At 38.5% G+C, this 25,441-nt stretch overlaps 1 protein-coding gene across 7 annotated transcripts in view; it reads left to right on the top strand.

Annotated features, from left to right (window-relative positions):
* Window positions 1-25,441, top strand: part of KIF13A (kinesin family member 13A) — a 120,443-nt gene that overhangs the window by 77,628 nt on the left and 17,374 nt on the right. For 4 of the 7 annotated variants that reach the window (XM_055705424.1, XM_055705427.1, XM_055705429.1 and 1 more), the window contains 18 exons: window positions 669-799; window positions 2,578-2,664; window positions 2,772-2,938; window positions 8,477-8,687; window positions 13,309-13,471; window positions 14,129-14,269; window positions 15,943-16,092; window positions 16,561-16,725; window positions 17,354-17,527; window positions 18,069-18,220; window positions 18,341-18,473; window positions 18,582-18,728; window positions 19,695-19,733; window positions 21,046-21,145; window positions 21,238-21,364; window positions 22,403-22,458; window positions 23,785-23,909; window positions 24,929-25,105. In XM_055705424.1, coding sequence (XP_055561399.1) covers window positions 669-799; window positions 2,578-2,664; window positions 2,772-2,938; window positions 8,477-8,687; window positions 13,309-13,471; window positions 14,129-14,269; window positions 15,943-16,092; window positions 16,561-16,725; window positions 17,354-17,527; window positions 18,069-18,220; window positions 18,341-18,473; window positions 18,582-18,728; window positions 19,695-19,733; window positions 21,046-21,145; window positions 21,238-21,364; window positions 22,403-22,458; window positions 23,785-23,909; window positions 24,929-25,105 — 2,445 coding nt within the window. The remainder of the gene's footprint in view (window positions 1-668; window positions 800-2,577; window positions 2,665-2,771; window positions 2,939-8,476; window positions 8,688-13,308; window positions 13,472-14,128; window positions 14,270-15,942; window positions 16,093-16,560; window positions 16,726-17,353; window positions 17,528-18,068; window positions 18,221-18,340; window positions 18,474-18,581; window positions 18,729-19,694; window positions 19,734-21,045; window positions 21,146-21,237; window positions 21,365-22,402; window positions 22,459-23,784; window positions 23,910-24,928; window positions 25,106-25,441) is intronic. The other 3 variants (XM_055705426.1, XM_055705428.1, XM_055705425.1) reach the window with 2 other exon arrangements.

Here is a 25,441-nt window from a genome sequence, read left to right as displayed (position 1 = left end):
CACCATTCTGTTTAGCATAGTCTCGTATCAGAGTGAAATACTGTCAAATACAGACCTAGTAAGTTTGTAAGGAAATGTGAGCTCCTTGTCAGTAAGAGACAAAAAACTATCCTGTCTGTTTTTCTAGTTACTTTTCTGCTTTAGTGGCTGAGATAGGGCTTCTGCATTTGAACAGTAGCAAGTAAAGCACAACTTCTCTTAACAACAGCAAAGTAAAGCATATCAGCAGAATTTACAGTAGAGATTAGTATGTTTAGTTGAGTTGCTACGACTGTTTTCTGAAAAGCAGCCAACTCTGTGCGCCTTGTTCTACTATCCATGTTGACCTCTATTATACATGCCTATATGACACGGCTTGTTTTTTTCATAATAAATTTGTAGTTATTGCTTGTATGCAAGAATAGTCAGAGAATATTTTAAAATTTGAATTTGCTTGTCAACTGTTTTATTTTGCTTTATCTAAAATCATATGATGATAAAGTGCAGAAGAACAGTTTGTGTCTGATCTTTACAGTCTTCAAATCTGCTGTGGCACCATTTCTGCTCTACAGAAGTGCTTAGCAAAAGAGAGCACGTAGATTGTGCAGTCTTAGTGCTTTAGCCAATATTTTCTTAGTTATATAAACAATGATAGTTTGCTTGTTGCTTAGTAACAGCTTATTTTCTAGGATCACACAAGAGTTGGTGCAGATACCTCTCAGGATATACAGCTCTTTGGCATAGGAATCCAGCCAGAGCACTGTGAGATTGATATTGCTTTAGATGGAGAAGTTACACTCACACCAAAAGAAAATGCAAGGTAAGGAAGATCAGCAGCACTTTCCAGGGGAGTGTTGGCTTTTCTTTACCAGAAGATAACTTGCATGCATTTTTATCCTGCATAGTCAGAAGAATGTTCGTTCTGATCCATAAGTAGCTTCAATATAGGTGACTTAAACATAAGTTTAAGATTCTTAAATACATGAAAAGATACTTAGAAGTGAAATTTAGTGATACAACTGAGATTTCCCTACACGTGTAGACACCCACTCACCCTGCAGTATAGCAGGCTATCAGTGGTGTGGCTGAGAATAAACCATTGCAAGAAGGTGTTCGGTAGGAATGAAGGGCCATTGCTTGGCTGTATCCTGGGTGGTAATAAGATCCCCGAGATGCTGCTGGCTATCCTGACCTGTGCAGTGGGGTAGTAGGCTGTGGCTTGGTGGGGGAGGATAAATTGTGCCTCGTGAGTAGTTCCTGCTGTAAAGCTCAGTATTTTGTGAGAAAGAGGTGTTATAAAGATCTCAGGATCTTGAAATTCTTTTCTAAATCTTTAATTACTGTTGCATCTAGTAAATATGCAGTCACATTTTTCCTTTTGTTTCTACTTCTGTAATTTTATAATTTTTCAGTTTGGGGGCACTGTGGCTTCCTGGATGGAATTGTAAATGTCTTCATCACTTCATCGCCAGTGGTGTGTGATAAGCAGTACCTTTGTCCTAGTTAATAGTCATGCTGCTTCTCTGAAATCTGAATATCTAAATAATGTATAAATTAGAATTAGAAGGAGAAACAAAAGTTTGAGAGACACCTTTTAAAAAACCTGATGTCTTTCATTCTGCCTTCAGTAACATACCTCTTAGCACTTGGCATTTTTCTTCTGCAGCCTACAGTGCAAAATTTGAACCAGATGGCATTCAGACCTGTGCTGATAAGAGTTACTGTACTGGAAATTGGTCATATTGACTGGCAAGAACAAAGGCACATGTCAGTGGAGAAAACGTATTTTGTTTTACTCATGCCTGATCTCCAATGCTTAAGTGGCTTTTTTTTAAGATGATAGTGTCAACAGAAATCTAGTTACCAGAACTTCACTAAAAAAATGAATAAAAATCTGGTTTTAAATCAAATGCTTATGTGTTTGTGTTGACTTACTTGAGAGACACAGCTGAATTCAGAACACTGCATCTGAAAAGGTTTTTTTCCTCTTTCAAATAAAATGTTCCACTTCGTGGCTCACATACGCATCCATTTTTCCCATTTTGTGATTGATACTTGAATACAAAGAAACCTACATGCAAATATAGCAGCACACCAGATGTTCACAAAAATAAACCCTTGTTAATAATAGAGACTCCATTTGTTGAAAGAATGGAACTTGAATCTGAGGGTCTTCGTATGCCTGAATGCCGAGTATGTTAACAGTATGTTTTACAACACTGTGTTGACTAGCTTGTATCTTGGAGAGCTTTATCAGTGGGATTTGCATGTATCCAAGTTTACAGGCTGTTTATAAGAAACAGGCAGTGACCCAGTTCAGGAAAAGGGCATTTAAAGAAAACTGCAACTAAAAGCAACCTTGTCTGTTTACTGAAGAGTTGTACCAGCTAAAGCTAGAGGGGAAAGGTGCTTTGTGTTTAATTCTGACAGTAGTAACCAGACCAGTAACTTTCCCACTGATTCTTTAATGAGAACGTAGCAGATTTGTGCATCATGTGATACAAATCACTGTCTGTAGATGGGAGAAACTAGATCTTGTAGTTACTTTTCAACCTTTCAGTTTTAGGATTTCACTGAAGTCGTATTTTCTTCTTTCAGATCCTGTGTAAATGGTGCACTGGTATGTTCTGTCACTCAGTTATGGCATGGAGATAGAATATTATGGGGAAACAACCACTTTTTTAGGTAATAGTTGATATTTACATTTCAGCCTCTTTATGTTCAGCCTATTTTTTTTTTCTTCCAGTGTTCTGCCTAAACTTTTTAGAAACTGAATTTCAATTTTTACACAGAATCAATTTACCAAAGAGGAAACGGCGAGACTGGCTGAAAGACCTTGAGAAAGAAGCATCATTGGGAGAGCATGATCTGGATGCAGCTAGTGAAGCTTCTTCAGAACCAGACTACAACTACGAGTTTGCACAAATGGAAGTTATTATGAAAACACTGAATAGCAATGGTAAGGCAACTGCCAGATAAAAAAGTTCTTTTGGACTGTCTAACACATTCAGCATGGAACCTAATTTCTGGGTAAAACAAGTGGTACACTTGCTCTGAGGGCCTTTGGAGCATTTTCAGAAAAAGATATTTTACTGAAACAGCATTAGGCATATACATCCACCGACAGCTAGGTACATATTTTTTTTTTAATGTATCTTAAAATAATTATATGCACCTGGGTATAAATCCATGCACATATTAGTAGTTGGCTTATGCCCTGACACACAGTTTTATCTGTACATCTGCTGTCCTTTATAGTGCAGCGGAGTTGTAATCACATGCCTGTCAAATCATCATCCAAGTCCTACTAAACCTCTTGGTTTTGCAAGTTAACTGCAGACAAAAGAGGGCTTCAGATACGGCTCAGTTATTTCATCCTTCCTTTTGTATCAAATATTACTGACACTATTTTAACCTTAGTAGAAAAACACTGAACTCATAACAAGCCAATAGTCAAATGGCAGCTAGTGTGTTTTTTAATGCTTGATCACTCCCAGTATTTTATTTCATCTTTGTTAAAACCTATTGTGATGCCTTTTTTGGACAGTATAATAAAACACAGTATGTAAAATAACGGTATGGTATATGTATAACAATACAGTCTTTTAATGATTTCTAGAAGGCAAGTCATAGTTCATATGACATATTCTGAAAAACTTGGTAAACTATTGAATGCTTTGTACAGGTTTTTTAATACACAGAATTTGAGAGGTGAATACCTTGAGTTCTGGTCACGGACTAAGAAGACACAGTAGATGGTGTTTCATTGCTTTCTAGTCTCCTTTCTCCATATTTTTGCAGTATTTCCATTGTTTGCTATGGTTTACTCGTTGAAAACCAGTATTTACTTTTTTCTTTGTGTCTGCTTATTAACTTTCTCTGTTTTGCTGTTGAGTACAGCAAAATGGTTTTGTATGCTTGATGCTCTAGCAGTAGTTTGCAGGTTTTTTACAGTTTGATTTTAAGGGAATTGCTTGTGTGAGTGAGTTACAGGGTCAGGTCATTTAAATTTATGTGAAATTACAGTTTGATAACAGAAATACTCTCATTATGGTTCACTCACACCAGGACATGAATTTCAGATGAATCTGCCATCCTGGTGGCCTTCAGTGTTGTCATCCCTTGTGAAGATTCTGTTGCCTGTTTTAAGGCCTCAAACCATCCCGTATCTGTGCCAAAACTGGGACAAAGGTTTTGAACTCGATTGGCTCATGCATGAGACTGCTGGAGAAATTTGAAAGCATTAATTGATGCTTGATCTGCTTGTCACTAACCGGGCGCTTGACTAAACTGTAGCGGTCTACAATGAGTCAGTGTTCTTTGAATGGGGGGGCGCATTTTTGGGGTTTTCATGTGTGTGTTATCTAGTTGATGGAAATGATTCTTCACAATATTGCAAGTGTTTTTACATTTTAGTTTCGTAGGCTTTTTTTGATTGTGGTCCAGGCCAGTTTTTGTCTGTGTCTTTTGCTGAAGAACACTACAGACCTTGCTGTTGCATTAGCGCTCTCCCCTCCCTAATGCACAGCAAACGTTAGCAGTCATATATGTTGCACAGTTTCAGAGGCATCACAAATTATTCTGCTTCTTGTCTCTGCTGCTCCCTCCCACATAGGTGTTGTGTAACTAAGTTGGAGTAGTAAGTGATAAAACCCTGGCAAAACAAGAGACTGTGAGGATCATAGCTCTGAGTCAAAAGACCAGCCTAATAGTGCTTCCAGCTTATGTTCTTCCAATGGTATAGCTAAAATACATTATTTTTTTTCTGACTGGCTTCAGGTTTCTTGTGTAAGAAGTAAGGCAGTAAGTTACAGTAAGGCAGGCAGCTTTGTTACAATACCATTTATTTATTCTTCCTTAAAATGAAAAATTAATAGGGGTAAGGAAGAAGAAATAACTGAAGACTGTTAATTCTATTATCCATATAGAATAAAGGGGTATTTAAATATTTTTACTAGATAATTATTTTATAGGCATGTATTGATACAGCCCAAAGCAAGACGTTTTGGTATTACTTTGGTATGGGTTTTTGGTTTTTTTTTCCCCTCTTGATCTATTTGAAAACAGTAACCCTCTTTAAATAAATAGTCTAGCTTCTCCAGGGCGCAGCACGTTTGTTTTTATGGCATGTAACCAGTACAACAGTGTCGCATATTGCATCCGGCTCCAAAGAAGCTCAGTGGAAAATGTGTAACTTTGAAAACAGCTGTAAAGAAAACAACCAGATTCTTTCCTCACTTCAGCATGTTAACTTTTTGTGGGATTCTGTCAGATCAGCTTTGCACTGCTAATTTGTGATGCTGGTCAAACACAGAACACATCAAAGAAGTTTACTTTATTCTTGTATACTGTGCAGTGGTTAAGTAAACAGTGAGATAAGGTTAGGCAGCTTCTCATTGAAGCAAACTAAACTGTTCTAGCTCAGGGCAGGGATTTTGATGAAACTTAGCAAAGCAGCCTGTGTCATAACAGTCTAGCTTGCTTAGAAAAACGCGCTTACATGAAATCTTAAGGAATTTGTTTAGCATTGTTTTTACTGGATTGACAGATTCCAGATGTGAATTAAGTGACATTGCAGCGAGGTAATAAATGCTGTTCATCCTATCGAGAAAATACATTCTTCTGGTTCAGTTCTAACTTTTTGCAGAGGATTAACTGGATATGAATGGTCTTTTCAGGGCCATTGAACTCTTGTCACATAAATATGTAAAGGGTTGGGACTTGGAACTTGTAACACTGTGTGGAATTTGCTGTGCATTTGGCAGGCACTGGGTAGGATCTTCTCTAATTTATTTGAGTTTGCATGAGAAATCCAAAGTTGTGGAACATGGTGTTTAAATCTTACTTAAACACTATTGTAGTTCTTTTGAATTGTGAAAAACATGATTGTTTAATTTTTAATCTTCTAACCAAATGGCTTATAATTCACATTATAACTCTTTCCAAAGTTAAAATGAAGACTTTTAGAAAAGTGTAGATTTTTTTTTTTTTTTGCATTTTATGCATTTCAATACAAGCATAACCCATCTTTTTTCCTCCAAACAGTAGTGGATTTCGTTGAAATTGCGTGGTTTTAGACAAGGTTATATTTAGACTAGGTTATTATGTTTTTCATGGTATAATTTGATCCTGTGGTGGCTGTGATCCTGTAAATCTAGATGGCTGAAAAGATCACTTTTATTAAGGAAATCTGCTCCCTGAACTTGGAGCTGCTCTTTGTGCCGTTTAGGAAAGTCTTGTCTTAATGAGTCAGCCTTAGATTCATTTCCTGTGTTTGCAAACACAATAGAGGGCTTTTAATTTCTTCCATGCCTCTTCTCAGTCTTCTGGGTAATACCTGATTTCTCAACCATTCTTGCACATAATTAAAACTGCTTTAGAGATTATGCATTGCAACCTATGCATGTGAAGGTAATTTTGTTATTATCTGAAGGAGTTAGGAGGATAATAATGATGCAGATCAGCATTAATAATTTGGTTTGTAGTCTAGAATATTAGAACTTGGTTCAGTTGTTTTTGTTACACTGTCTGTTTAAAAGCTAAAAATAGCTAACTTTCTGAGAATGTCATGTACTAAAAAGTAATATTTCTGGTTATTTTAAGATGCTTTTATGCATCACTGTTTTGCTATTTGGTTGCTGTTTATCCTGACTGGTTTTTAACTTTGTGCTTTGTAATTACCATTGTGGTGGTATTTTGTGATGCCTTTGTATGAAGCCAGTGTCTCTTGCATGGATAAGGCTAGGGCCACAGCAGCAACTTGCAGAAGTTTCTGCTGAAAATAAAGATGTGCTTTACATCAATCTTAGTATTTCAAAAAAGGATGCTGAGAGGCAAATACAAACTGACTGTAACAACAGAACCCTGGAGATCCTGTTTGCTTCTCTAGCATTTGTAATAGGAAGGATTTTTTTTATTTTTATTAAATGACTTGCCTCAATGGCAGTATCTGTTGAATTGCAGTGAGTTAGTTTCTTTAACAAAATTGGTCTCAGTTTTAAGTACAAAGTAAGTTGTTACAGGTTACTAAATACAGCAACGCTACATTGGTTTGCAAAGCTACAGGGGATGTGGTTTTTGGGAGAGTGTATGCATGTGTCCTGGTGCCCAGCATACACTACTAGTGATGAAAACCCTACAGAACCTTCCACGTGAATCTCTATTGCATGCTATAGTAACCCAACTTCTGGTTCATGTGACACTGTAGTGTCATAAAAACTTGCACATAATTTTAAAAGGTCTGGGGTTTGGTAGTGAAGGCAGGATGGCTTATAAATAAATCACACTGATGTGGTTTTGGGGGGTTTTGGTTGGGGTTTTTATTTTGTTGGGTTTTTTGAGCAGCACACATCTAGTTCTGAAGTGGGGCAGTGTAGTTAAATCAAGGTTTATTTTTCTCTCTCCTTTGTGGCAGACTGGCATCCCAAAAAGTCACAGCAAATCTTTTCTCTTTTTTTTTTTTTTTTTTTTTTTTAATATTTGCAGAGTGGAAGCAACATCACAAACAATTATTTTAAAGCTGAAGTTTTTTGCATTGGAAAATCCTGGCATGTCCTAGAGCTGCAATGTTGCTTCCCCTAATAATCCACCACTCCAACTGTGGAACTCCTCTCCCTTTCCCTTCTGATGTACAGAATCAGCAGTCTGTTTGGTGATGTGCTGTCACTCAGATACTCATCTAGAATGGTCCTCTTGCAAACCACTTTTTTTGCTCTATTTAAGCTTTCAGATATATACCAGTAGTATATAGAAGGAGCACAGTCTGGCATTGGACCTAAACCCAGGAGTAGACAGAGTAATGTTTCTTTAATTCAAATGCAATGTGGATTTAACCATAGCCAATTGACACAGACAATTGTTTCAGGATAGAGTATCTACGTGGATGTTTGTTCTGGGTTGATACTGAGATGAAATGTGGTTTGTAAACGCAAAAGTCCCTTCCAGGACTGACTTTGTCTGCTTCAGTGCTGTGAAGTGCATTGGCAAATGCGATGCGTGACTAGTCCGACAATTTGTCTCAGCTGTCATCTGCAGCTCTCCAACATGTTTCATTCTCTGCCAAAATGGAGAAAGTAAATTGCTTTTTACTTCCTCAAGGAGTTTCCTTTTCTGGTTAACATCATCTGCCCTTGTATTTTGCTGTTTTCTTATTAATTTGTTCACTTTTCCATCTATTCTTTTTTTCCTGCTGGGATTCTGGAACATATAACTTCACAGTACTGAAATATGCAATAGACAACAGTTTTAACCTTTGTTCTAGCCTCTTTGCATGCCATGTTTTTCTTGTTTAGATTTATCTATTTAATGCAATATTTATTATTTTGGCTTTTGTTTTGGGGGGCAATGGGTATCTTGCATTTGCAAAGATTCTGGGGTATGTTGATTGCTGTTACCAAATAAATAATGAGTGTTCTGTAATGCTGAAATGGCATTTTCTTACTTCTGGGGTTTTACTTTCTCTCCCCCCTGCCCCTCCTTTTTTTTTTTTTTCTTTTAGATCCAGTACACAATGTGGTCCAGATCTTGGAGAAACAGTACTTGGAAGAGAAGCGGAGTGCTCTTGAGGAGCAGCGGCTGATGTATGAACGTGAGCTAGAGCTGCTGCGGCAGCAGCTCTCCCCAGAGAGGCAGCATCAACATGGCAGCGACAGACTCTCCTACACGGCTCAGACTGCACAGCAGAAAGTAAATCTCTGGACAGAAGAGAGGTGAGAACACTGGAGTTAAAACAAAGGACTTAATAAGAAATACAAAGGCTGAAAGATGAGGTTTGAACCGTCTGTCAGAAACTGGTAATACTTTTTTGTGGAGTTGACATGCAGTACAGTGTCTGCCTCCACCAAAGTGTTAGCATTTCATTTAGGACTAGGTTCTGATGTGTATTGTGTGTACGAGATCTTCCTGTTCAACACATAAATGAAATAAGAATTTAACTTTTATTGATCAGCAGTATAGGGTTTTTTTGTTTCGTTTAAAAAAAACTGAAAAGTGCTTCTGAAATGTTTGGTATAGCAATTAATAGTTTAAGTTCGGGAAAGAAAGGATAGTGCAAAGATAAATTTGTCAGCTAAGACTTAGGGACTCCACTAAGGATATTGTGTGTTGGGAATATATGAGAGCACAGTATTTTGCAATCTAAAAAACTAAAAAAAAAAAAAAAAATACGGAAAATGGGAGTCCTTATATGTTGTATGTATGTGTTTCTAAAAGTAAGCCCAGCTTTGGAAGAAAACTGTGTATTTGGGAGCTGCAGAGTAGAGCACATTTGAGCTGTTTGCTGTGAGGTGAGCAGCTCTCTTACAAAGGAGTAGCACGGCACCTGAATGCAGCCTTGGGGAAGGATCGTCATGAGATGTGCAGGCTGGGAGATGGGAGCAGAGTTGTAGCAGCACCTGTGTGTTTGCATCTTTGCAATGAGGGAAGCTTGCTCTTGGTGTCATTGGGGAGAGATGGACGACAGCCCCGTGGAAAGAAGTTCTAGGGGCAGCAACTGAGGTGATTTAAGTTTTTGGCATACAAATGAGTATTCTGTCATTGGGTTAACTTAGCAGGAAGAATGACTAAGTGTACTAAAACGTTTCTTGTAAGTTTCTCTTTAATCTATTTTCTTTTAAAACAGAAGCTTAATTATTCACTCAGCATTTTTTTCTGTATGTAGTGAGTTTGACTGCTCTTTCCTATTCTGATTATTTTTGCTTTATTCTCCACCATTTAAAAAAAAAAAACCAACAAATTCCATGTACAAGAGGAGTCTATAAACAAAGATAGCCAAGATTGTGTTGCAGCTTTCAAATTCAGAGTGTCAGAAGTAGAACAGATTTTGGCTTACTTTTTGTGCAAGGTTCTGTTTTGTAATTTCTGCTCAGTTTGGCCTGGGAAAAAGCCCTAAACAAATAACAAACTGTTGACCAGCGATGACTAGAATGTTTTCCATGGCAAATATAGGGAGTAGTAGTACTGTGTTTCACCTTTAATTAAAATAATTGTTTGGCCCTGTAAGAGCTAAAACCAGAATCATTGGGAACAGAATGTAAAGCATTGCAGAGTCATGGTTGGGATTTGCAGGCTCTTTTAGGGCTGCAGAAGGAGTTCAAAATGAGAAACACCCTAGCTGGAATCATTGCTACTCAGAACTGCTTTGAGTTTAACAAGGCCATCAAGAAACCATTGAGTAGCAGAGATGAGAACTGGGCTCACTGGCAAGGGAAACAATACCTCTAAAAACATGCAACAGAGGGGAAAAGGAAGTAGCAAAAAACTTGCCCATTCTTGAGAGCAAAAAAATTGTAATTGATCAACTTAAAATTAACCAGCCACCATAACCGCATCATGACATAAAAAAAGAGAATCTGGAGTGATATCATGGCTAAGTGTTCTGCCAGGCTTCTCTTCTCAGTAGTTAGATGTTTCTTAGTAGGAGCTGTGCTTTGAGCAAGCGTTTTTGCCTCTGGATTTCGTAGGTGAATGCTTTGCTCTATGTAGCTGTTGAACTTCTTGAAGACTGTACTTTGTTGCATTGTATAAAAGAGGAGAATGAATGTTTTTTGTAGTGATCAGGAGGGAGTCTGATAATGTTTTGGTGACCCTGCCATTGAATAAGCAGTTTTCCGGAAGAATGGATCATCGGTTTCCTGTCTTCCAGAAGATCCTCTTCGGTAGCTTTTTATTTATTGATAGTTCTAGAAGAGGTTTGGGCATCTGAAAAAAGGGGAAAAAGTTGAATCTTCTTAAGTAAGAAACCAGAAAAAAATACTTCAGGGATTTCTGCTGTGAAAGCACAGCAACATGGTGCTGAGAGGGTGGTGTGTACCAGGCAACTGGCCAGAGAGCAAGAAACGCAGGGAAAAATAGGATGTGAAGGACATGCAAAAGAGCCAAGTGTCTGGATTGCATGGGATTTGATTAGTGCAGATTTAGCTGTTGCTCTGTTACTGTCACACATGAAGCTGAGCTCTACCAGATCAGCCAGCAAAGTGAATTTGTTGGGTATCAGATGTAGGCATGTGGTTCTGTCAGATCAGATCAGCTAGAACATATTGCATGGTTTATTCCAGCTTTACACTGGCTGTGGGAAAGACAGATGATACCTGACCTGGTGTTAGAACTTGTTGGCATAAGATTAACCCATCCTAACTTTAAACAATTTTAATTTGTCGAGGTGAGGTGGTGTGGTGGTATACTGGACCAGAGGTTTAGTTCAGCATGTTGTGGAGACTTGCAGTGATTCCTTGTGAATGTCAGATATGTTTCCCTTGTTTGGCTTAAAAGATTGCTTCAGGATTTCAGTTTCAGTGGGTATTTGCTTTGATTCATATCCTGATGAGGCTTGTCATATGTTTTGTGTAGTAAGAATTAAGAAATCCTATCTAAAATATATTTTTTTGTTTAAGTTTCTGGAAGGATGCTGGCACAGCTATATATGTAGAAAAACACAACTGTAATGAGGACTACCCATAATAATTGGTTGAGTTTCTCTTAAGTCCTCCTTATAGTCTTAAACTATTCCTATCTCAAGAACCTAGCTACAGTTGTTGTGGGAGCCTCCCCAAAAAGCTTGCCAGATGCCAGTTTCCTGGATCAAGGAAGGGACTGGCTGTAGCTGAATCCCGTGGCTCTTACAGCACTTACAGATCAAAGCTGCCTTCTGCTTCTCAAGCCAGCAGCTGTCTTGCAGTGGTTGCAGGCGTAGTGTACTCTCAGTATTAAGTACCATTGAGTGAGTAATTCTTGACTCTACCTTCATTTTCTGGTGAATCCAAAATTGTAGCTGTCCGGACTGTGTCGCTTCCATGGCCTGGAGTTGCTCATTTTATCCCGACGGCCTGGATAACAGAAGCAAGAGGCAGAGGGAAAGGAATTTTCTGTGTAATGCTGGGAGCAGATACGGAGGAAGTGGATGAAATATCTGCTGGTAGCAGCAGCTCTTTAAGATCCAGCAAAACCCACCGCTGTTGAAGATGTAGGCCAGATAGGTGAGAGAGACAAAGCTGCGTGTTTTAGCATGTTGAAGAAGGCACTAAAATTCAGGGCTGCTTGCGAGCACTGCTGGTCGTTTACCACTTTGCTGGTTCCCTGGTACCATACCAAAGCACAACTTGAATTACTCAGGCTGTTCTTTGGGATATTTAGAAAAAGGATAACCACTCAAGGACAATTCCGTTGGGGACTGAAAGGTGTATTACCAGTTTGTGGTTTGTGCTGTAAGAATATACAGAAGATCTAGGCTTGTCTGAATAAAAGCAAATAGGGAAACTTGGCCTGTATTCACAGCAAGGCCCATGAATGTCCTTGCTTGTCCGTAATGTAAAGTGTTTTGTAGAAATGAGAAGTGTATGTGCACAACATGGGCTGTATTTCACTAGGACTTTGCATGGAAAAGCTAAAAAATCATCCACGAGAGTGCTGGTCACTGAAATGTGTGAAGTGTGATCGTGGGTGTTATGCAGATGATGAGATGCAGCAAGCGCTGTTGGGATGACAAAGGCAGGCAGAAAGGGGGACTTCACATTTGCTAATTGTGATACTTGTAAAAGGCAAGTTAAAGACAAGAATCCCAGGGGAGAGTGTATCTCAGTATCACAGGGGGAGGTACAGTATGTGTCATAGCAGGTTTGCCAGGTGTTACGTTAGAAGAGATTTGCTCAGACAGGCCTTAGAAACCTCTTTGGAATTTGTCCAGAGACTGTTAACTGTACAGAGTGCACAAGCTTTAACCTGTGCTCCTTCGTCTATTCCTTAGAAGGTACTTTGGGTATACAGAACTTCAAAAAACTTCTTTTTTTTTTCCAAATGTGTACACTTGAGGTGACTTAAGTATATGGGAGGAGATCTGGGGTCTGTAGTGCTGCAAAGCCCCAGCTGTGATGTAAAGCCGTGGCTTGCAGTGATTGCAGGTTCCGACATCGTGGTCTAAAGGAAGAGGGTTTTATCAAGATGAAGTCTCACGTGTTGGGACTGGTAGTTTCTGTGGAACAGGAATCCCAGATTCAAGACAAAGACATCTGCAATTATTTCATTTCTTGAAAATTAGGCATGTCCCTAGGGCTTTTAACAGATCATCACTGTAACAGCTCCCATCGTACTGTGCCCTTTCACTGGGGCATTATTGTGCTAGTCTTACCTCAACAGTAATACATTTGCTTAATATATGATCACTGCTTTTCCTCAATAAGATTGTCTGACACTGTTTCATGTTTGGTGATGTAGTGCTGTACAGCATTTCTTCATAAACTTGTTTCAGAAAAGACTTTGTTAGCATCCCCCATTTGCAGCTTTCCAATAATAGAAATAGGTTTCTGTGTATTTTTCATGTTACCTACTGCACCACAGGGATGAATTGTTTCGACAGAGCCTGGCTAAACTTCGAGAGCAGATAGTAAAGGCAAATACACTGGTGAGAGAAGCAAACTTCTTAGCAGAAGAAATGAGTAAGCTAACAGATTATCAAGTAACACTTCAGATTCCTGCTGAAAACCTCAGTGCCAACAAGAAGGTAATGATGACAAAGAGTGCTGGAAAATGTAGTTTTATGGCTAATCTAAAATACATAGACATATATAACATTCATCTAACTTAAGGGCATAAACTGTTACTTGTGTTAGACTATGCATAGGCAAAATACAGGTGCTACCTGACTTCAGTATATTGAAGGTGAATAATTTATAAGTAAAAATGGGAACATAGCATTAAGTATGGCTCTTGCTGTTCTTTCAAGTGTATGATCACCACATGTGCATGCAGTTTGTGAACAGACATTTGTGTTCTGTTTCTGTAAAACCCGTATTTTAATTATGTTTGCAAAAATTACTGGATTTTGTTACAGATGCCTACAATTTTTTTATCTTAAGGGCTTTGTAGTTGTAGTGCTGCTGTGAATATAATGACAGCAATTATGGTAATATGCTGAAGTGATTTGATTGAGTATGTCACTGTTCCTGTGTGAATGGTACTTGTCTGGGAAGGACAAAGAGGTCTGGGTCCTCTGACATGTATAGGGGATGCTGCGTTTTAGGACAGAGAGAGTATGGCTGGCATGCCGAGAGAAGCTGTATGTTCTGTATTTTGTTTTTTTTAGGAATGCAGTTTGAGTAGAGAGTTAAACTACTTACTTGCACCTTTCCTGCAGTGATTATTTTTTCCTCTGATTTAGAGGGGTGCAATAGTAAGCGAGCCTGCTATTCAAGTGAGAAGAAAAGGAAAAGGTACTCAAGTGTGGACTATTGAGAAACTAGAGAACAAATTGATTGACATGAGAGACCTCTATCAAGAGTGGAAGGAGAAAATTCCTGAGGTATTGTTTGTTTTCTGAAAGGGATTGGAATGAAAAGCATTTGTTTTCTTTTAACCCCTTTTAGTATGATGTACAGATCAAGTGCCATGACTCTACATATGAAAAGGTATGATATTGTGGCTTTTTAAAAAGAAAATAAAACAAAACAAATGCCAACCCCAAAAACCTCCCCAACAACAAAACCCCCCAAAATTATGACTAATACTAAATATTCAAAATTCCCATGAATAATAAAACACAGCTGTGTCCTATCCTCGCTTGCATTCTCAGATGTAAGTGTGCTGAGATTATATATAATTGTGCTGCAGAAGTGACTCATGGCACCACTAAGAGAGCATGTGTTTACCTGGAATCATATAGGTGCCATGCAGATAAGCCCCAGCTCCGAATGGAAACAGCAAGCCTGATTCAGAAATAGAACTATTAAATTGTGGATGCTGCTTAGATACACTCAAGGTAAAGAACATATTAGTGAGGTAACACTTGATCTTAAAATATGAAATATTCTCTGATTTCATTTGTATGTCCCCCAACCTCAAAGCAGTGAAGGAATCAATTGAAGTCTACGTCAGTATTTCCATTAAAACTAGGTGGTATTTCCTGAGAATTTAAGTATTTTAGCCTTGGCAAATAAGCATGAGACTTTTCAGAAGCTTGTTTGTTTACTGGCGAGAGATAGACGTGAGATTTGGCGTTCCAGATGTCCTCTGAGTATCCAGGTAGAAGTGCATAGGAAGTATATCTTGCTGTCTTGTGGCTGATACGGAGCACCTAAATTACGTGTATCAAGAATCATTCTCAAATATGTTTGAACAGCTGTTGTACCTTTGTTACATGCCTTGGACGGGACAATGGGAATCTCTAAAATCATAACACAGGGGAGGTCAAGCCCATTGGAGACAACGATGATTTTGCTGCTGACTTTAGTAAGAACTGATAGCGCATCCTTTGAATATATTGTGTCTGCCTGAGCCAGGATCGTCCTTGCCATGACCTATGTTGTCCGTAATGCATGTGTTCTATGTGCTACATAGAAACACGTAGGTCAAATGCATGTGTTGAAGATGAAGGAGGAGGAGAAGGGAAGGAGCAAACCAGTCCACTGAGGAGTGCATATCGTGCTAAAAATCTGCATGAATTCTTTGTGGCTGTGTATGAGGTACTTGCATAGAAAACGCTGCAGATGTGAACTCAGCCCTATGGGAGTCATAAGAACACTTAAGTGGGAGTCATCCTGCACCTTCCCGTTTGCCCTTGTAGTGATACCCAGCAGCCAGACCAGCTATTCAGCCGGGGGATGATTTGTCTTGTCATTTAAGAAGTGTAAACAGAGCAGGAAAGTAAGGTGAAACTTCTTGAAATCAATGGCGACTGTGCTTGCTCATGGTAAAATCTGCTTTGTCTTGACATCACTAAAAATATAGAACATCATTTTATTATATCCCATAGTGAAGAAAGGATGGTATAAAGTCTCATTTCAGAGATTTCATTTCAGATTTGTGATATGCTTCTAGTCTCTTTCTACTTGTGTAACAGGAAGGGACAGAAAAGATGAGTAGTGATTAAATTAAAAGACTTAATTTTTTGTGCCATCATCTTCTACTACATGGTTATTTGATTTTGTGTAACCAGCGTACGGGGTTTGGACATAACTTGTATGATCTTTAAAACAGATAAGGAAGCTGATTGGCAAAAGAGGTGACCCTTTTTACGAAGCGCAAGAGAACCACAACTTAATTGGCGTCGCCAACGTGTTTTTGGAGTGCCTTTTCTATGATGTTAAGCTGCAGTATGCTGTGCCCATCATCAGCCAGCAGGGAGAGGTAACGCCCGGCAGCACTGGGGCGGGCTGCGGGGCTTCCTGCAGGGACACTGAATGTACACTGGTGTCCTAACAAGCAAATGATGCTTATTGTCTTGTTTCCCAGTGAGTAAGTGTTTTCCAAATTGCTAGGTATGTCTTCTGTTTTAACTGTTTACAATTGCCCAGCTACTAAAATAAAATTCCCAGTATCAATGTCAGTAACTGAGCAAAACCCAGCGTGTGATGGTTCTGATGTATGGTCATGCCGCTGTATACCTTTTCTGTGGTGCATGAATTAAAAAGGCCAGTGTTTCTGTGTACAAATATTTTTTCCCCCTCCCTCTCTCCTCTTTTTTGACATTGTTGCTTTTCATTTGGTGGTTGAGAGCTGTTCAGTTCTGCCTTTGCACGCCTGGAGTTAGGTGTCTACCATCTTAATGCCTTTATGTCCTTTGTGCACAGGTTCTTAGTATTTGTCTTGCCTTAGGTTGCAGGACGGTTGCATGTTGAAGTAATGCGAGTCACTGGGTCTGTCCCAGAACGTGTAGTAGAAGGAGATGACTCATCAGAGAACTCCAGCGAGAGTGGGAGTCTGGAAGTCATGGATAACAATGGAGAAATTATTCACAGAGCAAAAAAGCTGTCCTGCAGGGTAAGTGGGAACACATGGTGAAGTTAAGTTTCAAGGCTTTGTAACTATGTGGTCAGTCTGATGTGAAGTACTAAGCTCTGTAGGCTATTGCTTGCTTAAAATTCTCTGAAGAGAAAAGAGAGATTTCTTTTCTTACAGTTCAGTGTAGGTCAGTCTGTGGTTGCCAGTGGCTGAATTAATTTGCATTAGTTTCTAGTATACACAGGTCTGTGTCACAAATACTGAAGTTACAAGGGCTGTCCTTGGCAGACGCAGAAGGGGAAACAGTTTTTCTGTGTAACCATCTCTACTGTTTGTTTGATCATCTAATGTAGTATCTGTGGGTGGCGTCTGGATTTCATTTCTTCTGTCACAAGTGCTTCATTCTCCACTTGAGTTTATCAGCTTCCTCAAAGAAAACACGTACATGGGTGGGCAAGTTAGATATATGTTTTCCTTGCATCTGTATTTCTGTATATGCAAAATACAGGTTTCCTAAATAGGAACATCCTTACTAAGCGATTGGAGGAGTCCTTTAAAAATTCTTCTTGGCTGTTGGTACTTTTGGATTAAATACTTGGAGCTTAAACAATTTACAGTTGAAGAAGAAACAGTCGTATTTATGACAACGTCTGGTTTGTCTCCTCAGGTGAAAATAAAAGAAGCAACCGGACTGCCACCTAATCTTTCCAACTTTGTCTTTTGTCAATATACATTTTGGGATCAATGCAAGTCAACCGTAGCGGCACCAGTGGTGGATCCAGATGTGCCTTCACCTCAGAGCAAAGATGCTCATTTTACAGTGACCTTCTCTCACTGTAAGGTAACTACTGCTATTATGAAATAGTGTTACCGGTAGGATGGTATGTTTGAGATAATCTGTTTAGACTCTGAGCCTTGTTTTGTTGGGGAAAGGAGGAAGGAATCAAGTCATATAACTAATGACTTTTGACTATATTTTAGCATGCCATAATATTTCACTTCGTCACTTCTTCAAAATACAACAAAATGAAAAAAATCTTCTAATTAGTGGTCGCTTAAATTCAGATGTCATCTTTAATGCATGGGGAAAAATGTAGTTTATGTAATGACATTTATTATGTACCTGTTTGGTAAGTTCAGTGACTTTAAGAAAATCATTAGGGCTCTAACACTGTTTTTACAGAAATTTTCAAAGCATGAAATGCAGTATGCAGAATCGGGAATTGCTGAGAAGTTTCACAACTTTCTTGCCCAGAGTCAAGCTTTGTGATCCAAACTGTATGGTTTTACCATGCAGGTAGTTAGTTGTTGGGTGTGTCCTTACAAACTAGTTGAGATTTCATTTGATTGGATGTGATTTATTTTTTTTTTTTCATTGCCAGGACTATGTGGTGAACGTCACAGAGGAGTTTTTGGAGTTCATTTCAGAAGGAGCTCTTGCTATTGAGGTGTGGGGTCACAGATGCACTGGCAATGGCAGCTCCGTTTGGGAAGTTGATTCTCTTCATGCTAAAACTAGGACGCTGAGAGACAGGTACAAATAAATTATACATGAATGCTTCCATCAGCTTTCCAAAGGCTTTCTAATACTTGTGGTGCACAAAAATATACTTTGGTGAGGCAACCATTAGTTTTTGTGGGGATGTCTTTTTAGGTGGAATGAAGTAACTCGAAGAATAGAAATGTGGATTTCCATACAAGAATTGAATGAGATGGGAGAATATACTGCAGTTGAACTCCATCAGGCAAAAGATGTAAACACAGGGGGAATTTTCCAGCTTAGGCAGGTATGTATCTTTTCCCTGTCTTCTTACTCATGCTTAAGTTGATTCTTACTTTTATTCTTAGTTTCTGATTTTTTTTTTTCTCTTTCTCTCTCTTCATTGCCTGTTCAGGGACATTCTCGCAGAGTTCAGGTGACAGTGAAACCCGTACAACATTCAGGAACATTGCCTCTCATGGTAGAAGCAATTCTTTCAGTCTCTATAGGTGGTGTGACTGCCAGATCAACCAAACTGCAAAGGGGCTTGGACAGCTACCAGGTGAGACGGTTCAGTTGTTCACTTCAGTTTGGTTTGGTTTTGCTGTTCTAGAGCCAACCCAATATAATTCCAAAAGGGACCTTAGCACACTGGTACATGGTATGTTTTTTTGCAGTTATACACACGTTTGAGGTTAATACATATAATGTGAGCATATGGTGCTAAATCTGCTTCTTTTTTTGTTTATAACTCAGTGTATAATGATACAGTACCAAGTGTGTTATTTGGATATACACAAGGCACCAGGAATATGAAAGTTGTTTTTACCTTTCTGTATAGAGGTGACCAATACTAGATTCCTAGTGCCATGCTTCCCTCCCTTATAGGGATGGCAGAAGTTGAGAAGGGGAAAAGCAGAAAGAAATGAATATTAGCAGAGAAAATGTCTTAATGAGATACTATTTACCTTTTTAAAAAGGACTGAGGTTTTATTTGAGCAGAATCAAGAATAGCCATCACTAAATGTGAAAGGGCAATTTCATGTAGCAGAAAAAGTCCTTAAGAAATATGAATGACTTCAATCTGATACTGGATAAATTCATATTGGAAATAAAGCATGATTTTTAACAGTGATGGCAAGGAGTAAGTGGAATGGGCCACCCACAGAAGCAAGGTGCTTTTGTCAGAAGGGTTACCTTTAGAACCACAAGTAAAGTAAATACAGATGAAACTATAAACCTTGATTCTGTCCTTTTTCTGGCACTGTATTCCGTGGGGTTTTGGTTCTTTAATAAATAGATTCACTAACACTCAAATCATGGCTGAGCTGCTGTAGTCTGTAGTGGGGAAGAAGAATCTATTTCTACCTGTTAATAAGACTTTGGTTATTTGAATGTTGTAATTTTAATGTGTTATAAGTTTGTGGCAGAAATGTTTGTGTTCATGTTTTGGGGTGTTTCTGTGAGTTTCTGTTGAGAGAAATGCATGGTTTTTTTGTGTTTTACAAAATTTATTTTCTCCTACCAGAAGGAGGAGGATGATGGTGGTGATATGGATAGTTACCAGGTATTGCTGCTGTTGCTGTCAATCCTGTGGCATGGGGCACAGCTAATGCTAATAGCCAGCAACTTTCAAATGAACAAGCGTACTTGAGCAAGCAAAATCAGCTTTGAAATAGATATGTGCTGTGCATTAAAGAGGCTACCTGGGCTATAAACCACTGCTATTTCAGTTTATCTCGTGACGTTGTACTCTTGCAGTGTGCTCTCTTCTCTAGAACTCAGCAGTCGGCTCTCCTAACTGGCTACATGAATTGCTATGTGAATAAAAGCTTAGAAACTTTAATTTAGAATGAAAACAGTTTCCAGTGAATATAATAGGGAAAAGAGCAACCACCTGCAGCTGCAGGCATCTTTCCCAACCAAATTAGGAGCACAGGATTTTTTGTTTGTTTTCTAAAGAAAACACTCTTACCTTTTATGTTGTGCAGTTTTCTGAAAATCTTGTGGGAGAGAGAGGGGAGGATGTGAGTGGGAATACAGAAGCTTCAGTGAAGCAATTTCTCTTATCTGCACAAAACCAAACCTTGAGCCAGGTGTTTTGGGTGATAAATATAAGGCAGTCACAGTTTAGACAATATAACAGAAGAGATTTAAAAGGTGATGACGGGCAGAAGAGAAAGTGCCTAAAACAGTAAAGTACCTTTCAGACTTCTGCGTGGGAGAATTATTTCTAATAGGCAGCCTTACAGAAGTAAAACCAGTTAGATGAGAACGCTGACATCCCTTACTAGGATAATGTGTTAGGTTTTAAAGCAATCTCAAAAGTATCAATTAAGGTACTAACTTCTTGCGGGCTGTTTATGCGCTTCCTGACATATCACAGAGAAGAACAAACCAGATTTTCTGTGATACCACAAAGCATGATTGCATGTTGGGTTTTGTTTGCATGAGAAATCTTTTAATTGCACTGATAGCAGCTGCTGGCAATGGAATTTTGGGCAGGTTTGAGGGCGTACTGACCTGTCTAATCTTCAGGAGAACTTACAGTCAACTGATGATACCTGTTTTTCCTATTCCACATGCTGTTAAAAAGTTTGATAGCCACTTCTGTGAGTAATTCACTTGTGGTATATAATTCTGTTCAGCAACTGAGGCAGTCACATTTTCTTTTCCTCCTGTTGGAATCTGAGACTTAAAAGCAAATAAGCTTCCATTCGTGGGTGATGAGGTACTTAATCACTGTGCATGTCACTTGGGGAAAAAAGTTTTCTGCATCATGCAAGCTGTTTCATCTTAATTCTGATAAAATGATCACAGAATTCACTGCTTAATCTTAACCGCATAGCCTAATAACTTTTTTTCTCTTTCCACGCTAGGAAGAAGATTTAAACTGTGTACGCGAAAGGTGGTCTGATGCATTGATAAAACGCAGAGAATACTTAGATGAGCAGATTCAAAAGATCAGCAATAAACAAGGTTTGAGGCTTAAAAGTCCCTGTTATAAGTAATTTATTGCTTAGACCGTGAAAAATGTACTTCATATACAATACTGTTCTCTTTCACTGTAGAAAAATCTGAGGATGACATAGAACGAGAAGCCCGGCTGGTGGAACAGTGGGTAGGGCTGACAGAAGAGAGGAATGCGGTGTTTGTTCCAGCACCAGGCAGTGGAATTCCCGGTGCCCCCGCAAATTGGTATGTTCAGAAAAACTGTTGGAGTGGTTAGCGTTTTCTACATGAGCATTGCACACTACAAGGTAAAAATCTGAGGATGTTTTAGAGCTTTCTACATTTTCCTGTAATACTACCAATTACACTCAGTTGGCAGAAGGCTAGAAGGTCAGGCGCTGGTTTGAATGTTAGAAAGGTTGGCTTAGTTAGCATATTACATAGAGTAGCTTTGAGATGGCTTTTGAATTTAACGTAGTATTCAACAGTTTTACAAAATTCTGAGAAAATTATCCTGTAGTTTGACACCTTTCAGAAAAAAGAGTGGCTCAAAAATGAATAGTAGAACGCGATAATTTCATTTGATAAGGGGTGGAGAGCAAAGAAATTCTGATTTCAGAGGATGTGTTCTCTTCTGTTTCATTTGAATTTCTAACATTTCTTTTAATTTCATTCAAATCTGTGTTTTAACTAAAATCAGTTGAATTGACATGCAAAAGTGAGGACTGCAACATGTTAGATTTGGGAAAGTGTGGACAAGAAATACAGCTCTAATCAAGTGTACATTGAATCTCTGATAATACCCAATATCTCTCCTTCATTGGGTAAATGATGTAGTGATATTCTTTCCTCCCGTTTTTTCCCCTTATCCGCCTGAAGCAAGCTGTGGTCATATAGCTAAAAGTGTATTTATTGATATAAAGACTATGCCTTGCCAGTAGTTACGTATCTGGTTGTTTGAAAGGTTGCTAAGCTTTATGTATGAGATGACTACAGTCAGTTAACTTCATAAGAAACAGAACAGGATGTTTCAAACTCTCATCTTCACAGCAACTGAATGTGCTCGGCAGTGTGAATGAAGTTTTGGCAAAGCGCTACATTTAGCTGCATGTGTAGATAAACAAAATATTGCCTGTGCAACATAGGCGTTCATATTTGCCATCAAGAAGTTGACAGCTTTACTCACTGGTTACAGTTAATGAACCTTGCATGGAGATCTGTTTGTCCAAATTAGCTTAGGTATGAATTTGCCTTCCATGTTGACAGCAGTTTGTTTTGTTTCAGGATTCCACCTGCAGGAATGGAAACACATATACCTGTCCTCTTCCTTGATTTAAACGGTATGTTGTAACAGAAACTTGGATCTGGGGAATGAGTTTGAATCAATCAATATTGGTAAATGGAAGAGTGAATCTGAAATGGCTTAAGAACTCAAACAAGTCCTGGCAATGACACTGTCTGATATGGCTTGCAAAATGTTTTTTCTTCTGATTCTGTATGTGGAATAATTAAACATAACTATATTAAAATAAAGATAAAAATTGGGGAACATCTGAGTACAAGGGTGGGTTGTAAAACAGAAAATAGCGTAAGAGAGCAAGCTTAGTTTAAATTGAACAGCTGATAAGAAAATCCGGTAAACTTTTTGATGTACAAATCCACATGTCATCAAAGCACTGATGGAAAAACTTCCAGTGCTTTCAGACCTCCTTCCACTGAGGTATCTGTAGAGTCTTAAACAGCTGAGTAATGAAGAACGTGTTAGCGCTACAACAAGCGTTTTGGTAGAGAATCTAGATGTTCTCCCTGTGAAGATATTTAGTTTTTAGTGTGAGAAGCCTATTCATTTACATTCTTAAGACACAGATACACACCGTAAGCAACGAGAGACTAGAATTAGCACCACATCCAAAGGCTGTTTAGGAAGCAAGTCTGTAAGTATAAACTTGGACATAAAGCAGAAGAGAATCCACAGGCCTTGTCACATCCAGCACTGCAGTGGGCTACTAGACGTGGTTACATAGGCAGCACATAAATACCTGCTTTAGAAGCTGCTTTTGGAAAATTATACACACTCTTCCCTTCATCTGTGCTGACAAGGAATGTTTTTTTGTTTTTTCATTATCAGCAGAGATTAACAGACAGAAGATCAAACAGGATATTTGAACACATTGATGGATCATTGTACAACTCTTTGTTGTTGCTGTTGGTTTTTTGGGGGATTTTGTTCTTTTTGTTTTGTTTTTGTTTGTTTGTTTGTTTAGCTAAAAGCCTAATGTAGCCAGAACTGCTGTTCTCAATTTAAAGATTCCCTGATACATTAGAAGTGAGTTAAATAAGAGATGAGCTGGTTAGGCTGACAGGTGGATAAATCAGAAATATTCCAGCTGGGTACGTTGATGTGATGAATACCGATAAATAGTTCTGAATTCTGTTTAGGTTATGTGAGAATGTGTTCAGGCTGAGTCTTAGCTTAGTTTTATTTCCCTTCTTTTGTATGCTGAAATAGTCTTCAAAATAATGTCTCGTAATAAGATTTATTAGGATTAAATGTATTATGAAGTATGAGTAGGACTTTATTACAGCTTTGTATTACAACTTTGCCTTTCTATATTAATATCCTTCGATATAAAACTATTTCATTCTTTGCACATTTGTTTCATTAGCTGATGACCTCAGTGCCAATGAACAACTTATAGGTCCCCATGCATCAGGAGTTAACTCAATACTACCAAAGGAGCATGGGAGTCCATTCTTTTATCTGCCGATCATAAAACACAGTGATGATGAGGTAAATTGTTAGCTAGCCTCCTTCTTGACAACTGCAGCTTATGTTAACACTTTCTTTGTATGTTTTATTTTCTACTTGTATATATTTAATCATTATTACTATCTTTCTGTCTTACAAGTACTGTTGGTATTTAGTGCTGCCTTGATTTTCTGGCCTATTACCTTAGAATTTAAGAGGATATGACTTGTTAGCTCTTCTGCCTTGATTCAGAGGTGACAAGTCTTAGCTTTTCTTGGCAAAAGAATAATCCAGCTGCCTGACTCAAAATCCCTTTTTCTTCCTTCCTCACCCTTTCATCATTCCTCGTGCAGGCTCTTGATTCTTCAGAGAAAACTACTTTGTTTATTGTGCACACTAGGCAAATCTTAATATTTCAATAAAACTTATTCCTTTATAGTACACAATTACTTTTTAAATATAAAGTTTGGGAATTGTTGGAAATGAATGGTTCTGAACCCATTTTGTAATGGCTTTAGCTCATTTCTTCCATGTACTGCACCAGCTCAGGCCATTGCTTTAAAGACCATTTCCAGAATAAATGGGACACCGAAGTTGGGGAGCAGGCAGGAGGAAGGCAAAAGATGTTCTTAAGGATGGGAGCATGTTTATTCTGTGTGGGACCTTATAACCTAATCAAACACAGACGGGAGATTTGACGCTGAATTTAATAAACTTTTAATACAGATGGAATAGGATTTGTTATAAGGAATAATAAGCACCTCCAGTGCTGCTTCTGCTTTCCTTTCTGTCTCCAGCTGTGTGAAGACATGCTTTTGGGGCAGAGTTTGCACAGTGCAGGGATCGTGCTGGCAGTTGTTTTCCCCAATATCTTACCACCTCTTTTGTGCTTCTTTTGATAAATTCCTTACTATGGAAAGGAGGTTTGACTCCACTTTGTTCAGTGATGCTTGTTTTTTCTCTCATTGAAGAACTGTCTTATTCCATGTCACATCATTGCAGATTATACCAGTTGAATCTTTGATTTCCCTTTCCTTCCTCCACTTCTTTTGTCTTTGTAGGTTTCAGCCACTGCTGCTTGGGACTCTTCTGTCCATGATTCAGTGCACCTGAATAGAGTAACACCTCAAAATGAGAGAATTTACTTAATAGTGAAGACTACTGTGCAGCTCAGCCATCCTGCTGCAATGGAACTGGTATTACGCAAAAGGATCGCAGCCAATATTTATAATAAGCAGGTAAAAAATGTATATGTAATTTTTTATTAATTTTATTTCATAGTGTTAATTTTATTAATGTTTTCTTAGCTGCTTGCTTCATTTTATATAAGTTTGGTCTCTAATTCTCTCGAAAGACAAATGTAAAATAGATCTTTATAGGTTGCAGTGAAACTGTGTGCTTCTGGTTAATTCCTTTGAAGTGTCCATTTTTCAGCCTGGTTCAAAATGCAACAGGTGCTCCTGTTGCAACAAAAAATAAGTTTACCTTCTTGTCTATACAACTTGAAACGTTCTTTGATTCTGGAAGTTTGTGGTAGATTCTCTAGTACCGGGTGACTGTAGGCATTCTGCTCC

The sequence above is a fragment of the Falco cherrug genome, chromosome 3 (assembly GCF_023634085.1).
Source record: "Falco cherrug isolate bFalChe1 chromosome 3, bFalChe1.pri, whole genome shotgun sequence".
Classification (NCBI taxonomy): domain Eukaryota; kingdom Metazoa; phylum Chordata; class Aves; order Falconiformes; family Falconidae; genus Falco; species Falco cherrug.
This window is presented reverse-complemented; position numbering and strand designations above follow the sequence as displayed.